The sequence below is a fragment of the Pelobates fuscus genome, chromosome 1, assembly GCF_036172605.1.
Source record: "Pelobates fuscus isolate aPelFus1 chromosome 1, aPelFus1.pri, whole genome shotgun sequence".
NCBI classification, from domain to species: domain Eukaryota; kingdom Metazoa; phylum Chordata; class Amphibia; order Anura; family Pelobatidae; genus Pelobates; species Pelobates fuscus.
This window is the reverse complement of record NC_086317.1, coordinates 434624398-434643375: the sequence shown is the minus strand read 5'-3', so window position 1 is coordinate 434643375 and position 18978 is coordinate 434624398. Positions and strand designations below refer to the sequence as shown.

The window sequence follows — 18978 nt, the reverse complement described above, 5'->3', positions numbered from 1 at the left end:
GTATGAGCTCCGTTTTATATTTCAGAATCTCCTCCTTAAGTCTCTGTATTGCCTTCATGCCTTCCGGTGATGCTAATAGCATTGCATGTTCTGTTTCCAATGATGTAATTTTTAGATTAGTGTCGTTTAGATCTGTTTTGACATCTTTAATGATGATAAGCATTAAATCTAAGGATGCTTTGCTGAGGACGTGCGTCCAATCTCTGCAAACCGTAGCTTTTGCCCGTCCAATCGTTGGAATATTATGTATTCTGAACCCTCTTGGGATTCTCTTGGCTTTAAAATAGTCAGATAAAAAGATGCCATGTAAATCTAAATCGGCTTGTTTCCTATATAGGCGTAGGAGCTTGAAGTTTTAAAGCAACATCCGTGAGTGCACCCACATCAATTTGTATTTATAGATAAACAGCCCTGGTATTGTACCCGTTTTTTTGGAAATAATTGGCAGCCTGAGTGCAAGGTACTGTACATATTTTTCTGTATTTAGGAGTGTGGGCTTTTTCACTCCAACCTATGCACCGGACACTTATAACACATGCACTTTAGCTAGTATTTTTAGCAAAGTTGCAGTGTTTTGCCATTAGTAGCGATTTTTTGGATGCAATTTTTGTAATATTTTTTCATCATGGACGAATTTTTAGTGCAAGCAGGGGCATACTGCACTGAAGCAGAGACATTAGATTTTGCTCAGGAGGATGCTGACACCATCCTGTGGCACCAATCTAGCTCTGAACTCCCCCACAATTTGACAGTGAACGATGTTTACTTCAAGCTCCTACGCCTATATAGGAAACAAGTCGATTTAGATTTACATGGCATCTTTTTATCTGACTATTTTAAAGCTAAGAGAATCCCAAGAGGGTTCAGAATACATAATATTCCAACGATTGGATGGGCAAAAGCTACGGTTTGCAGAGATTGGACGCACGTCCTCAACAAAGCGTCCTTAGATTTAATGCTTATCATCATTAAAGATGTCAAAACAGATCTAAACGACACTAATCTAAAAATTACATCATTGGAAACAGAACATGCAATGCTATTAGCATCACCGGAAGGCATGAAGGCAATACAGAGACTTAAGGAGGAGATTCTGAAATATAAAACGGAGCTCATACACTTCAAAAAACAGAAGTTCGAAAAGGTGGCCCAGGATTATCTTGACCATAGGGTATACGGGTGGTTAACAGGCAGAGAGTCAACCCACAGAGACCAAGGAGATTGCGCAGGAAGATCCAATGACCTAAAATACCCACGGTAGACCTAACTTCGGGCGAATCAGCCTCAGACACCAATAACAATTCTACCCAAGCTAATATGGTACCTTTTTAAGACAATACGGGAGGCGGTGCAGTGACGAGATGCCAAGACAGAGGAGGCGCAGAACTAGGACACGGAGAGGCCATAAGGGGAAACAAATTTGCACAGGGGAAACCTCCACGCAGGAGATAATCCCTATATTTAATCTGTCACAGAGGCCACTTGGTGCAGCAGAAATAGACCTCCTGAGTAGGGGCCTATCGTTTGTGCCTACATCAAGACCAGAGCAATTTAAATGGAAAGTTGAGCTACATAAATTTGGCAGAACGCTGAGACTCAGATCATTTTTCTAACCCACGTGATGTAGTAGTGGGTAATGTTGGGAACACAAGAGGACCTTTTCGGGTCAAATCTACATTTGACCCGATATCAAATAAAGCGTCCATTAAATAATTATTGTCAGTTATGAATAAAGACGCAGTGAGGTATATGCAACAAGACCATAGAAAGAAACAAAATATCTCAAGGCAGCAGAGGAAGATCATCAAAGATTTGGCAGAGGATCCAACGATCATAATATGGTCAGCGGACAAAGGTGGCGGAATTGTGATAATGGATTACATTCACTATGCCACAGAGCTTAAATCACAACTATCAGATCGCAACACCTATATGCCGTTGAATGGAGACCCTACAAGAAGTATCCAGAACAAAATCGATGAGATCTTAACTATGGGCCTAGCAGCTGGCTACATAGACTTAGAGCTGCGCCAATACCTCACTAAACCTTATCCACGAACACCCATAATCTACACGATTCCCAAAATACACAAAGATCCCACTAGACCACCAGGACGTCCTATAGTCTCGGCAATAGGAGGCGTCCTAGAGCCCATCGCCAAATGGTTGGACCACCTATTTCAAGGTCCGGTAAAGCAACTGCACACTTGCATTAAAGACACTCCGGCACTTATCTCCAGTATTAAAGGAATACAATATGAAGAACAGAAACCCATCCTCATAACCATGGACGTACAGAGCCTCTACACAATTATCCCACATGATGACGGTGTGGAGGCCATGCGGCAAGTCTTGACAAGATCAACGGTATACCAAGGCCCGCCTATAGAGTTCGTATTGGAACTCCTCACTTTGATTTTACAAAACAACTATTTCAGATCCGAAGACACATGGTACCTTCAAGTGGCGGGTACATCCATGGGGTCAGCCATGGCGCCTATGTACGCCAACGCGTACATGTTCATTTATGAGGAAAGTCAAATACTGGAGCGATAAAACAACTGTATTAGAGCATACTACAGATTCATCGATGATGTGTTCATCGTATGGAAAAAAATCAGTGGAAGAAGCACAGGAGATGGTCCAATATCTTAACCGATTACCACTACCGGTTAGGTTCACGGCGGACATAAGTGCAGACAAAGTACACTACTTAGACCTTCAGATAGAAGTGGGTACCACTAGCCTCCGATATTCACTATATACCAAGCCGACGGATAGAAATACGATGCTACATTATCAAAGTGCACACCCCAAGTCACTTTCACCCCAAGGAGCTGATTCCTTACCGAAAGCGCAGTTTCTGAGGGTTATCAGGAACAATTCGGACAAATGTGTTATGGAAAACCAGATTACAGAGATGAAAACTAAATTCTTACAAAGGGGCTACGATAGCCGAAACCTTGAAAAAGCGCTCCAAGAAGCACGTAGTGCACGCTCTCACGAAGATAAGAAGCAGTCCTCAAAACTGGTATTCCCTATGCTGTACCAACCAGCATCCCCTCAAGTTGCAGCTTCAGTTAGGAAAAATTGGAAGATTTTAACAAGTGATGAAACACTCCCAAGTGAATTCAAAACAACACCACTGGTTTGCTACAGAAGAAACACAAATTTAAAAGACCTTTTGGTCCATACGGACCCCATAGCCAGCTATCAGAAGATCACAAAAGTACAAATTAGGGGATCAGTTAGATGCTTGGGATGCGTCACATGCAGCCATATGATCCCGGCGAAGTCATTTAACAGTCCGCATAACAACAAGGTTTACCCTATCAAGTTTACTATAACATGCAAAACCACACATGTAATATACAAATTGAGTTGTCCGTGTGGTCTCTGTTATATAGGGAAAACGGAAACAGCTATATGTGAACGCATCAGAGGACACAGGTCCAGCATCCGGTTGGCGTATAGGGATGGCCATTCGGACAAACCAGTAGCTAATCACTTTCTAGAATTGAAACATACCTTGGCCACGTTAAAATTTGTGGCGATTGACCACATCCCGTTGTCAAGAAGAGGGGGTGACCGGGGGAAGATGCTTTTAAATAAAGAAGCATTTTGGATATACGAACTAGATACTGTCCCCCCAAGAGGTCTTAATGAATCACTATCTCTGCATTATTTTTTGTGAACCTGAGAGCTTTTAGGCCCTGCTTGCATTATACTTGATAGTTATTTGTTTTAGTGTATATAGTGTATGATAATTTCATGTATATAGATTATTTTATTATTATACAGTTGTAGGCTAGCATAGAGTATGAATCAAAATGAAGTGGAAATAAGATATATTGAGGTATGACATACCTATTAGCAGTATCCACTACTATGGACATAGAATTGGACTTTGCAGTTGGATTAAGCAATCAAAAATATATAGAATGTTTCAGATTCCTCACAGCCCTCAATATATTAGGTTTATTTTTTAATATTTAATATGTAGTATTTAATATGCATATATAGAATGTTAATATGTTTGCACTTATGGCACTTTGTTGTTTTTAACCACATGGCACTTTAAGACACTGTGATTTGTATATAGGACACTCTATTAAGTATGCACTTGTCACTTTAATAGCAACCTTAATGTGTTGCCTTACTACATTGACCACACAGTATAATGAGACACTTATGTCACTAGTCACTTTAATGACAGTATACATCATCTGTATTCACACTACACTAATCTCTTTACTTTCGATCTAGTTAAGATGGAACCACAGCTACTGAATCTGCAGCAGCTATTCTAATTTTCTTTATTCACACGGGGTGTTTGTTGTGCGTCTATTATTGCCATGGTTACGCTTTAGTGAAGCCGCGCCTCCATGGCAACGACGGCAACGTGCGTGATTACGTCACACCAATGGGCGGAGATACCGCGGCACATGCGCACTCCGCCGGGAAGGACGCTGGTTTTTCACATTCACAGCACCTGGGGTGAGTTAATCACTTTCATTACAATTAATGCATTCATATATATGTGATAACCTTGGTAACGTTCATATGATCCTGATGAAAGTCCACATGTTGGACTGAAACGTCGATCTGTTTTATGGAATCGAATAAAAGTTAAGTTTTAAAGCAACATCCGTGAGTGCAGCCACATCAATTTGTATATATATATATCTATATCTAGTGCACTTGATGGACTAGTGGGGTCAAACTTCCATGATGTCATGGTTTATTAGTTAGGTAGTCAGAGTGGAACACAGAGCCTTCGTCCTTAAAGGTGTCAAAGACATCTGACAGGACGACAAAGCATTTGATAAAAGTTGACAGAAAGAAAATAAAATGAGTTGAACTGGTTGAAAAAGTCATGCAGAGTAGATGAAATTAGTTAAATATTTAGAAACAATAAAGAGCCCTTCACTGCTCAATGTTGTTTAGCTTGTATTCATGTCATGGTCCTTAACTAGTTACCATTCGGGGGCAGCAGTTCGAAATATTACAAAAAGCTAGCAGATATAATTTAATCAGTGATATGTTCCCTGTATAATTAAAATTACTGTCCTGAGTCATCACTATCAGTATTTTCTAGGACTCCGTCTCTGTGTGTTCCAAAAAGTATTTTTCATTTAGGATCCATTCACTCATGGCATTTAACCATTATTTGATTTAGAATACATAATGTTTCATCAGTTTATTTTGTTTCTTCAGTCATATCTTTTAGGGTGACAAGCATGCCTTCACTTATTTTATTTCATTTTGTTTTACTTGGTTATTTTCAGCTTCAGAAGACGCAAGTTAATTTGATTTTTATTGTACTGTTCTTTGTTTTTGATCAGCTTATTATATTCATGCAACACTTATTTTTATCTATTTGAATATATTTATCTTGAAAGTATATTTCTCATTTCAGATGGTTTCTTGACTATAAAGCAGAAGCACGAATGGGAGATATCATGCGAAAAAGAGGATAGGGGTATAACAAAAAAGTAAAAGGTGAAACTGAATAGCTAAAAAAATGACAAGAATGGGGAAATAAATAAAAAAAATAAACCACCAACACACACACACAACAGTTTTAATTCTACGTAGCCAGAATTGACACTAGGCAGCCTGGAACAGAATAGCTAATAAAAATGAATTGTTCTTACCAACGCACATTTGGATTCCTTGAGATGATGTCTCTTTCTAAAGACTCAACAAGATCCTTGTCATATCCTGCACCATCAAACTTCTTCAACTCCTCTTGTTGATTTTTCCGACCCTAAAATGTATGTAGAGAACAATTACCTTTCCAGGAGAAAAAACCAAACCAAACCAATCATGTTTTCATAACTTTCCCAGAGTTCCCAGCTTGAAATGTAAATGAGCACAGACATCACATCACTCACCAGTGGTCTAGTTATCTAAAAAAGACTGGGTAAGCGGATCCACTACTGGCAGAGAATACAATTTCAGCAACGAGACCACAATACTGGCCTCCAAGGTCTAACAAACAACAAGATAAAGATACTGATATAGCTACATAGACATGTATTGCTGGTATCCAAAAAATTTTAATAAATCTACACTCAATACGATAAGTTCAGAAATAAAAAGTAATTGTAGACAGAACAAAATGGATTCTGATTACAGGAATATTACAAAAGATACACGGCCATCCACCTATCCCAACTCTATGACTTCAAAGCTAGGCCATTATGAAAATGATCACAATGCAAAGGTTATAGAAGTTTAGAAAGCTCAGCACTGTATTGTAGAATGTGCAGACAAGAAAGGAAGTTTGTGAGTGATTAATAATATGCAGTGCCTTGCATTTTAGGTGTTTGACAGAATAGTGCTTTATACTGTCATGCTGTTATACTCCAACAGTGCTCCCCAAAAAAAACTGGCATAGGCGCTATATCTATTTCATTGAAGGAAAAATAACATGAAATAAAATCCTGTGGATTCATATAGGAGTTGAAAATGTATATTTGAAAATGGATTGCATTTAATATTTACCGGTAACTTTAAATGCAAGGTTGCAACATAGAGAACTTAAATGCCTCAAAACGTTTTATTTTTATTTCAATAGCCTGATGGAAAACCTGGTTTTAATGATTTCTATGGAACGTTTCTTTAGAATATGTAACAAAGAATAAGATGTTATGAAGCTGAATCACCGGAAACAGGACACAGGGGCTGACAAGTATTTAGAACATGTGTATATGCAAAAGGCTGAAAAACCTAAAGAAAGTTCCACTACTGACACATAGTTAAACAAATTTTTTTATTTGTAAAATACACTGAGCTATTTCTGGTTTGCAAGCATGTCCAGTAAAGTACATTATAAAAAATATAAAAATAATTACAAAAATTAACAATGAGTGTAGTCACTTTTTAGATGTGCAACAGTGCAATAGATATAGATGCATATGCTTTCAGGGACTTCAGACTGGTGAGTTTTGGTGCGTTCTGCAAAGTTATTCCATGTATGTGAAACACAATGCTGTAAAAAATACTTTTCTTAGTCTCAATAAGAGACTACTACAAACCAAGGAAATAAAGAGTAGGAGGTGGTACAGAGTACAGTACAGTAGGATACAGGTGGTAGCAGTAGTGAGTACACCTAGATCTGAGATTTAGCCAATTTAGTGGTTTCAAAATATAACAATTATGAGTTGGAGTTGCTTTGGAAAAATAAGCGTTGAGTTTGTCGAGATGTATGTACTACATCTCCTTACTATATGACTTGCAAACATTTTCTACACCAAGTGGTTTCCAAACCAGTCCTCAAGTCACCCCTACCAGTTTAGGATTTAGGGATTAAATCGGCTAAGGTGTTTTATTTCTGAACAGAAAATAAGGTTTGGGATAAATCTTGGAAGACCATTTTTAATTTATTCAGATTTAAAGTAATTAAAATTAGATATTGGGATCTAACCAGATGCCAAGTTATTTATATGAAATAGCTGTAGAAAAGTTACATTTAAAGGTTTATTTACAATCTTAAAGCGGCACTGTCATGGCCGAATCCCGTTGTTTGATTTTTTTTTTTTTACACCCCTCCCGACTCCACTACATCTAATTGTCCCCCTAGTCATCCCCATATTACCTATTTTTGTATCTTTATTTTCTCCCCAGACCTAGGTCCTGGGCATCGCAATGTTTGTGTTGGTAGATGAAGTCCTGGTGGGACCTGTGAAATTCAAGGAAGAACTTGCGCGCTGGTAGCTCGCTTCTTGTAATAAACCAAATGAATGAACGAAGAGGTCTTTGTTCATTCGTTTGAAATTTCTATTCATTCTTTCTGACGAATGAATAGATGAAATTCCGGTTCGCATGCCCAAGTATTTTAACTAGGCATGCGTGGGATAATTTCTCTAACCACAGGAAACTGAGGACACTTTGCTCCTTTGCTGGTCATAGATGGTCAGGCGTAAGAAACCTCCATAAGACAAATAGTCCCTACTTTGTCTTATGTTTTAAAGAAAACTAGAGCAGACAGGACGAAATGAAGAACAGATCCTGCCAGAGGGAGAGAAGAGGAATCAGTTGGGGAAAGGCAAGTTTGGCATGACAGTGCCGCTTTAATGCCCCTGGCCTAGATTGGCAAAAACCCTGCAAATTCCAGAAATTGTTCTCAAGTTTTATCAATGCTCTGATTTTGCAACACCATCTCCAAATCAGGCTGAATGTAGTTTAGATGCCAGCCTGTCCAGATGCAATTGAAAGGCTGTAATCCAAATTATGAAATTAAGAAACCAATTCAGACAAATTGATCACCATCAGCCTAGAAATTAATTAATTTAAAAAAATAAATTTAAAAAAATGGTACATTTTATCATACAACAAGTAAAACAAATCGAGGGCTGAAAAATCAATTATCAGCCAATATTGCTCAATACTCCAAAATCCAGTAAAGAATGCACACACTGAAATGAGAATGATGTTTCACAAATGTAAATAAGTTGAAATAATTTTAGATATACACATGTTGTATGTGTTTTGTATAACCAAATAACAATCAAATCCCTATTTTGTACAGGGTGTTACAAAATATGAAACAAACGTTCTCTGCTTTGTCCCCAGAAGCAGGAAAATAACAGATCTACAACCTGCAGTTATCTATTTCTGTGTGCTATGTGCAAAAGCTACTTTTTGTCTGCCATCTAGTGTCCACTGCCTAATGTAGTACTTTGAGAATGGATAATATGAAGCTAGATCAGGGGTAGGTATACTTTTAGTTGTATTGTGCCAAAACAGAATTGTGAAGTATTAGGTTTGTCTTCTGCTTGTGTTATTTATATGTGTTGCAATGTACTTTTGTTTCAGTGTATGCAGCTCTAGTCACACCTCCCATGACTGACTGACACAGCCTGCATAAAACCAAAATGATTTCATTTTCGATCAGATGTAACATGCTTTAAAAGTTTTCTTCTCCTGCTCTGTAAATTGAACTTTAATCATACACAGAAGGTTCCTTCAAAGTCGAACAACCTATTAACAGAACATGAGATAAGAAATTCTAAATTAAACAGAATTTGCAAGGAAGTGTAAACATTAGATGACTCTTTACAGGAAGTGTTTAAGCAGGCTGTGTAAGTCACATGCAGGGAGGTGTCACTAAAGCTGCATAAACAAAGCAATTGAACTCCAACATGGCAGAGAATTCAGCAGTGAGACTGCATGGACATAAATTGATAAATCAAAAATGATTAATTAAGCTAAAGTAGTATTGGTGACTATATAGTGTCCCTTTAACAAGGTGGTGCCCTCGCACCCCAAGCAACGATGTCCCCATTAGGATCTTTGCAAAATATGTTTAAAAGTTTAAAACATGTTGAGTCATGCTTCGGCAAGAAGGAATCATTTTGGTGTTAAAAACTTCAGCTTGCTGAAATGCTTTAAGGCTTGACTATATGCTGCCTTTGTCCCAGTTCAAAAAAGTGTACATTTTAAGAGAAATCGGCACTTTTTAATTTATTTAGGAACGCCCCTCGGAAGTCAAGCTGACAGCCAGAAAGCCTTTCTAATTCACTCGGCTTAAATGATCTGTAAGTTAGAAGTGAGAGTCTCCATATTGAAGTAAAAGTTACGCATTAGTATTACGAATACAAACTAACACGTTCCTCTGCCAATATGTCGCCTCCCCCAGCATTGTAAAGGGCTAAACAACCCTTTATTCACTTTCCTGATCCCAGTGCAAATGTTCTCAGTGCTGGGTCACGCTCCGCCTCCTCTACCGTCAGCCAATGGGGGGGGGGGGGGGACCTATTTTAGTTTTCTTCAATTAAATAGAATGAGGCTAGAAGCAATCATAGGTCATTATAAATGTCTCATTCCCATAAGGTTTTATGGAAACTATATTAATGGTCCCTTTTAGACAGTTACACAAAATAATTTTAACAACACAACACGATGGAAAAAAGGGGTAGGAGCAGGGCAGAATTAACATAGGGGCTGATGAAGCTTTTTTTTTTTCTTCACATGCTCTTGGTTAAGTATGGAAACTTAAGAGGGATGTAGGGGAACAAAACTTGTGTGGACTGGCTACCAATTAAATTAGTTAACGTAAAGCTGACTTTGTGCACTATGCAAGGCCTCTTGCTGCTTCAATCTCTAACACTGTGGCATGTCCCCTTTCTTCTACACTCAGTACATACACCTTTACTCTGTCCCAGACTGTATAACAGGAACTTCTGTCTGCTATTAAGAAGGTTAGGAGAGGAGTGGATAAGCCAGTGCAAAGAGACAGTCCATAGAAAGCATAGAGCTAGCGCATCCTTAGACATATTTATTTTAAGCTCAGGGTGTGGTCTGCTTTGTATACCCTTAGTTGGCCTGCCTGCATGATTGGCAGACAGCCTGACAAGCATTCACACCAGGCTGACCTTATTCTTTGGGCAGACAGGCCTTCTTTTTGGGCATGTTCATCCCTTGGGTGGTTCAAGTCACGCGAGTCATGTTGGTGGCCCACCCTTTTACTCCACCCACCGATATTCCTGCTTCACCAGACACTGCTGTTAGGGGGTATGTATTTATGTGAAAGATGAAAACGAGAGATTAGCATAGGTTATGTGTTTCCTTATAGCTGCATCTTGTGAGTTTCCCTCCAGCACCACCTCCACCAGATACATGACGCTTGAGAGGTATGACTGTTTTCGGTCGATAAGCTTCTGTAATTAGGCCCATCATAATAGCACCAGGCCCAAAGGCTCTTAATGTGGCCATGGGAAGGGGAGGCGGGTGGGGACAGGAACACCACCACCCCATCCCTTTTTCTCTCTCCTCTCTCTCCACTCTAATCCGATAAAATAGTAATCCTACTCAGTGCAGCCATAGTGACATAAATGAAAAATGGACCTTTGAGAGCTCATTGTTCTGGGATATATTCTTTACATGCATATATTACATTTGAATAGATACTTGAGCAATGATAACTCCGTACTGGATTGCTTTCTATTATCAGCAAGGCTTCTCGTATAGAATCCTATTCAACAGACTACACTAGCGGCTGGTGAACTTTAAAGATGGTGGGGCGCGAGACTCCTCCCCTAGAATTGTACTTCTTCCTATACAGTACAGAGATACTCCTACAATACAGAGAGCCAAGCATAATACAGAGATAACCCGGCCAAAAACACAGCGGAGAAAAAAATAGATCTAAAATATACACAGCTGGGCACAATAACAAAGATACCTATACAATATACAGAACTGGGTAGACTACAGAGATACCCATATTACAAGTGGGGCCGAGTATCATACAGAGAAATAACACAGAGAGCTGGGCACACTTAGGAGGTACTCATAACTATCCCAAACAGCTACATAAAAACGGATTGCCCTAGTGCCCGTATGGACGAGCCTCCACTGATAGACTATAACTCCATTGCTTAACAATGAGCCTAGAATGCACTTTGAGTGAGCATTCAAAAGTATATGAGGAAGACCAACATACTGATGGTTATCTGATTGACAGCCAGGAGGACTCTATATAGAGGACAAGATCTCCTGAAAATTGCACTATTATAAAGACAGAGTAGGCATTTTGTAAGCCCCTGAAGCAGAGGAATGTGCATTTGGGTTCCTTTAAGTAATAAAGTTCATAAAAAAAGTTTCTGCAAGAGTGTTCCGTAAGTGGAAGTCAGATTATATAGGAACACGAGAATCCTTTCCTAAAGCAAAGTAAATTAAAAAAAAAAATTAAAAAAATCTAGATTTTACCCAGTTTGCCACGGACAAAATGCATGAATAAATATACACAAATGGGCTCACTTCTTGCTATATTTAAACCTCCAAAACCAAATGTTCTTCTATATATTTGCCAAGTATGTGCTATGGAATTTACAAGCAAATAAATCCATTGAGAAATATGTTGCAACTGAACATATTTTCAAATATTATTGCACACATTTCGTAACCATGTTTGATTCCTCACAGATTGTCTGTAGACATGCAAAAAAAAAAAAAGCATACACAATTTATCCATTTCAGCTTAGGGAATGTATTTAACTGAATAAAATTATTTTGTATAATTAGGTCTCAAGAGCATTTTACAGGTAACTTCGGGGATATACAATTTATTTATTTATTGCAACACCGTTCCTCTCCTCGACCGAAACACTGCAGACCCCTGAGAAAAAGTGGGTTAAATAATCCTACATTTGCCAAGGCATTAATAAGATGAATGGCTGGATAACCCCACAGGACAAATTCCTCGATGCGGTATGTGAAAATTATCAGAACAGCAGCAGTGACTGCAAAGCTTCTGCTGACACGTCTTGTTGCTAAGCGAGCCTGCTGTTCAATCACTTTTCCTGCAAACCAGTTATATACGCTAATGAACAGCCTTCCCAAACCCAGAAAAAAAATAGATCTATTTTACTTTTTATATTCACCGTGTGTACAGGGAAAGAGTATATTTTGAAGCTTTAAAATAACATTAATGATATGATGTACAGTATTTCCAAAATGCACAAACTACATTTACGTTCCTATAAAATATTTACATTGAGAAGTTAAAAAAAAAAAAAGGAAAGAAGGAGTCCTGTGGACTATGGAGAATGATTTTGAGTGAGTATTATTTATTTTAATATAGTCATATCATGTGGACTTCACCACCAAAGGAATCCTTTCCTTCCCCAGAGACGTCATGGAAGAGGCATGGTCTCCTCCAAGATGGTCCAAGCCAGTGCTCGTCATAGAGGCTGTGACAGACCGCCTGGCAACCCAACCGCTGCTTCCTAGTACTGGCGAGTACCATAAGCACTGCACTGGAACACCATAACCACCGCAGACTCCGCGAACCGCCACAGCTTGGTTGGGGTCTCGCCGTCTTCCACCCACTCTGGACCCAAGACCAGGATCCAGCTTCCAGTAGGTAGACCTCTTAATCCAGAGAGCAGGAACAGAAACAGCTCTTACAAGTGCTTAGTGATTATAGCAATCCCCAGAGTGTAGGTAGTTGTCCAATCCCCCAAACATGAGCCAAAATGAAGGGTAGAACAAGTCTGAGGCTTTATTGGTACAGGTTGGCTTACATACAATTCCTCAGTTAAACCTGCAACCAACAGATGGCGCTGTACAGACTCCACAGTAAAATCCACCTAATTTTTGCAAGTATCAGCAGGACAGGAGAGTACACAAACATTTAACCCCTTAAGGACACATGACGGAAATATTCCGTCATGATTCCTTTTTATTCCAGAAGTTGTGTCCTTAAGGGTTTAATTATAAACAATACATTTCACACACCCTACACCCATAATTTGTAGAGAGCTGCCAAAACATAAGAATAACCTGGGGACCTACATAAAGTATCAATCTTCAGCTCCCAGTGATGGTGACGGTGACTACCGTCACAACTGATTTTTACTCGGTCTGTGCCGCAGAACCGCTTCAATTGTCTGTCATACTGACAGCCACTAGAGAAGGACTTAACCCTGCAATGCAAACATTACAGTTTCTCAAAAACTGCAATGTTTTGGATTGCAGGGTTATTAAAGGGACAGGGACACTGTACCCAGACTACTTTATTGTGGTGAAGTGGTCTGGATGACTATGGTATTGCTTGACACAGGAAAAACCATTGTGTTTTTTGTATACAATTTAATATATAGACTACAGAGATCCTGGTGGGTTTTTTTGGTGCTGCACCGTGATTATCACAGAGCTGGGAAAAACAACCATTTTCTAAATACCCAGCAAGACCTCAATCATTTTTCCTTTAGCCATCACCTAGGTGGCCTGCATATTGTTATATTTGCTGCCGGGTTGTTGTTTTTTGTGTGTTTTTAGCCTGTTTTAATGGATTTTGCTTGACACACACATTATAGGTCCAGGGGGATTTGTCAACTCCTAGTCCTGTACATTAGAGTGAAAACAGGTTAGGGGGTGGAGGAGTAGATGGCCAGCAGGCTTGTGACCGTGGGCATAGCAATGTAATGAGGGGAGTAGTATTGAACCAGGAAAATAAGCACAAAACTAATTGGGGATACTAACTGAACGGAGATCAAGGGGGATTTCTCTTTAATAGTATTTTTCTGTAGCATGTTTCTCCTGCCGTGGGCCAAGATGTGACACTTTTTACATTCTCATGCAGGGAAAAAAACTTTGGTTCTTGGGGATATTGATCCCTTTACACTGCACTTCTGAATGATATACAGTACTCCATATTTAAAAAAAAAAAAAAAAAAAGATTTTCTAGAATACTTTTTTTTTTTTTACCTTGTCTTCTTTACCACGTGAACGAACATCTCTTTCTCGATTTGAGAACTTATCATTTTTTGAGATGGGATGTGCTTTTCCTACAGGCCCATGTGGCTGGTTTCCTGGTGATTCTTTCCTTAGTGGTTTTAAATCTCTGTTGGGACGTCTAATTTGAGGAGGAGCCCTGAGAAATACATATTAGGAATTTTACATCGTTGTGGAAAATAGGAAGACATGTTTGCTAAATTATTGTACATGAATTGAAACAGAATTTTAATTTCATGGAACGTGACAAATGTCTGCCATTGTCATTGATCTGCTCATCCACAGACCAAAAATCACAATGATCAGTTTTATAATGAAGAACTCAAGTGCAGTTAGTTTAAAAGGTGTATACTGTCATGGTACACAAAAGTTTTGTTTAAATGAAAGTTGAGAAAATATCATCTATATATTACGAAACCACAATTGCTGGCAATGTATACATTTTATAAAATGTTTAAATTTATAAAAATGTATTATTTTAAGTTCGGGTCCTGTCGATACCGGTCAATCGAATGAGTGACAAGTGAGAACATTCTTCCAGGCAAATCTGCTGTCCATTGCACATATTTTTCAAGCAAGGTTATCTCACACTTGCTAGGGATATACAGACACAGAGATCACTCGACAAAACAGTATACATATGCAGTGGTATGTACACATTGATAGCTTCAAAATCTGTACTATATAGCTTTAATTGCACAGTACAGATATACAAAGTTGATAAACTATCAATAGTTTGCCAGGAAAATGCAAGGTAACAATTGCAAATGAGAACAAACCAATGGTAAAATGTCTGCAAAATAAGTTCCACAAACACGGGAGCAATATGTAACAATTCAGTCTATAGAGTGCAGAAAAAGACACTGTAAGACAACTATATGGTTTAAACCTCTCTGCATTGTAAGTTAGAACATTAAACAAGGATGTATAACAGAAACAATCTGGGGGGGGGGGGCGCAAAATAGGTATACAGTTGAAACAATGAAATTCATCACAGCACATTATATGAGTACATATGCACACACAACACACAAAGTGGCAGTTACATTTCAGGTATTTAAATACCAGTGTGGCAGTTGAAAAGAATAGTGGAGGGCAGATAAAAGAATTTAGAACTTAGAATGCAACGTTACATATACTGTATACCTACTTTTGGGCCACCCTGTATAAAACACCAATTGAGTTAATACATTTTTACAAGTGGACAACTAAACGCAATATTCGAAATGATATTTTAACAGCATGAGAGTCATATCTCAGATCTTTTACTACCAGCTGTATTATATACTGGGATAAACCATCAATGTTATTTATTGTGGAATATGCACTATTATATGAAGGGTTAAGTAATCACAGGGTTATTTACTGAAGTAAGAATTCTAAGTGAATTCAAAGTTAATTTAAATTTCAAGGCCAGGGTAGACGATCTGGAAGCACTAGTTTTCCCAGTCTGGTTATTTCGACCTTACATTTGAAATTCACCCTGGATTTTCACTTTAGCAAATAATCCTACCCAGTCTTTAATTGCTATGCCTCCCATTATAGAAAGGGTTAAACCACTAATGTTTAATTACCAGGGGAATGTCATCTGCAATATAAGAAAGGTTTAAACAAGCAATCCCTTCTTTGTAATCCGGTGGACACTGCTATATTGCTAGGAGGAAAGATCGCCATTGTATTTGAATACTACAGAAAAGATTCTACCTTGCAGGAGACAATCGTGACGTAAACTATTTGATGAAGTCAGCCGTTTTTTTATTAAAACCATTCAGAAGTTATAAAGGAATTACCGTAGATTATTCATAATAAATTATTTGGTTGACGAAAAAAAAAAAATCCAAATCTTTAAAATAGAAAATAGTAGTTTTTTTAAGTAAATAAATCTCCTTAAAGAAAGAGCTGCAGTGGTTATGGTGCCACAAGTGCCCTGGTGCCCAACCAGAGTAATTTGTCAAATGGTTTTAAAACAGTTTGACGATGAAGCTGGGTCCCCTGGGAACCAGTTAATTAACTAGTTAACACCTAGTTAATCCTGGACCGCGCTCATTGGCAGAGAGGGCTTTGCAAGGCATCCATACACTGGTTTGATAAAGTCTTTACATATAGGGATAAGCCAAATGGCAAATGATTTAGATAAACTAGAAAAATGGTCCGAGTTGTGGCAACTGACATTTAATGTGGATAAGTGCAAGATAATGCATCTTGGACGTAAAAACCCAAGGGCAGAGTACAGAATATTTGATAGACTCCTAACCTCAACATCTGAGGAAAGGGATTTAGGGGTGATTCTTTCTGATGACTTAAAGGTAGGCAGACAATGTAATAGAGCAGCAGGAAATGCTAGCAGAATGCTTGGTTGTATAGGGAGAGGTATTAGCAGTAGAAAGAGGGAAATGCTCATGCCATTGTACAGAACACTGGTGAGACCTCACTAGGAGTATTGTACGCAGTACTGGAGACCGTATCTTCAGAAGGATATTGATACCTTAGAGAGAGTACAGAGAAAGGCTACTAAACTGGTTCATGGATTGCAGGATAAAACTTACCAGGAAAGATTAAAGGATCTTAACATGTATAGCTTGGAGGAAAGACGAGACAGGGGGATATGATAGAAACAATGAAATACATAAAGGGAATCAACACAGTAAAGGAGGACTATATTTAAAAGAAGAAAAACTACCACAACAAGAGGACATAGTCTTAAATTAGAGGGACAAAGGTTTAAAAATAATACCAGGAAGTATTACTTTACTGAGAGGGTAGTGGATGCATGGAATAGCCTTCCAGCTGAAGTGGTAGAGGTTAACACAGTAAAGGAGTTTAAGCATGCGTGGGATAGGCATAAGGCTGTCCTAACTATAAGATAAGGTCAGTGACTAATGAAAGTATTTACAAAATTGGGCAGACTAGATGGGCTGAATGGTTCTTATCTGCCGTCACATTCATTGTTTCTTTCTATACACCAAAACGGTTTCATTAGGCTAAAGTTGCTTTGGTAACTATAGTGTCCCTATAATTATGTTTCTTTTTTTTTTTTTTTTTAAATCAGAGTTGCAGCATAAAGGTTATACACAGAGGAGATTTTCTATTTATGTGTTTTTTGTTTGGTTTTATATTCTGTATAACTTGCACTTGACCCAGATAATATACTCCAGTAGTATTAAGGTTCAATTTCACTAGCCATTGTATTTCATTAGAAGGCCAAAGGACACACACTGCAATAAAAATGAAATTGCTTTCACCTACAAACACGCCAAAATACAGAAGGATATAATAACAGGGTGAAGAGCAAACAAAACAATGTCAATGAACAAATACAGAGGTCAGAGCCCCTTTAATGCTAACCTGTGCTCTGCTGGAACAGGAGGTGGCCAAACCGCTGGGTCCTTGACAGGTTCATCTTGCAAAGCAACTGGAAACTCCGCAGGTTTTTCAATTTTGAAGGATTCCAATGTGTTTACAATAACTTTAACTTGTTCATACTCCTCTACTAATTCTTGACATACCTGAAGAAAAATATATATATATTTTATTAGCAGTTATGTATATAGTTAAAAATTTAAAAAGTGCCTACAAAAGTATATAGAGCATGGAAATATTGTAGTAGAGGGGGAAAAATGCCTGCTGTATGGATATGGGTAAGTGACAGTGAAGGGGACCAGGCTGCCTGTTTCCTGATAGAAATATTCATTGGTCCAAAAATAACAGACTGGGCAAAATTAAGTTATCGTGATATATAAACTGCTGAGATGAGCCCTATAGATAATCCAAAGCTGGATGTCCCACCATAAGTGTCAGGAATTTAAAGTGAATTCAAAATTTAAGTCAAAAGAAGCTGAACTGGAACCATTGTTAAAAATGTTTCGAGTTGGGCTATTTTGGCCTCAAACTTTAAATTAACTTTGAATTCCCAATAGTTCTCACTTTAGTGAATAACCCTGTTAGACAGGCAAGCTGAGCAATTATAGACATACACATTCTGAACTGCTCCCATGGCTGTCATTGGTCAACGTGACTCGACATGAAGAGATGTAATGTTCCTAGATCTGACCAAGGTAATAAGTGTATCTTAGGAGGATATTTCAGGAAGGCAACAATTCACAGCAGCAACAAACAATGTCAATTTCCAAATACCATAATGTAGTCATCATCAACAAGAAGGCCATTTCATTTGGAACACCGCAGCTTTAAAGGCCCCAACCCAAATCCATCTGTGCAACAAGAAGGCCATTTAATTTTACTCTGCCCACCCAGGTCCCTTCTAACTATATAGAATGCACTTCCAGCTGTTTGTAACCATAGTCAAATCATTCCCTTCACATGTGATCAGCTGCTGCAGTCATACTTTTAATTATCTCTGCCATCACATACACATTCCTCTGCTACCTCTAGTCTCATCTCCCCATTTTACCCTTTAGATTGTAAGCTCATGGGCAGGGTCCTCTACCTATTATATCGGTATGTTTTTATTTTGTTTGTATTTTTCCCAATTGAATAGCGCTGCATAATATGTTGGTGCTTTATAAATGTAATGAATAAATAAACAAATAAAATAGAATTAATGCATGCGGTCATATTTGAATATGGAAGCAAATGTCCATTTCTTCCTTGATTTGATACAATAAAAAAACTTCTGCTAGAGTAGAAGGACCTTGCCCCCATAATCCTTGACTTAACTTTTTATTGTCTGTAATATGTCACTGTGCGTTTGCACCATAATTAAATTAATTC

The 18978-nt window shown here is 38.3% G+C and overlaps 1 protein-coding gene across 1 annotated transcript in view; it reads right to left on the bottom strand.

Annotated features, from left to right (window-relative positions):
- KATNAL1 (katanin catalytic subunit A1 like 1) overlaps positions 1–18978 on the bottom strand; it is a 96785-nt gene that overhangs the window by 45090 nt on the left and 32717 nt on the right. The window contains exons 3-5 of the mRNA XM_063429480.1: positions 17593–17753; positions 14221–14386; positions 5658–5770 (exon numbers count right to left, since the gene is read on the bottom strand). Coding sequence (XP_063285550.1) covers positions 5658–5770; positions 14221–14386; positions 17593–17753 — 440 coding nt within the window. The remainder of the gene's footprint in view (positions 1–5657; positions 5771–14220; positions 14387–17592; positions 17754–18978) is intronic.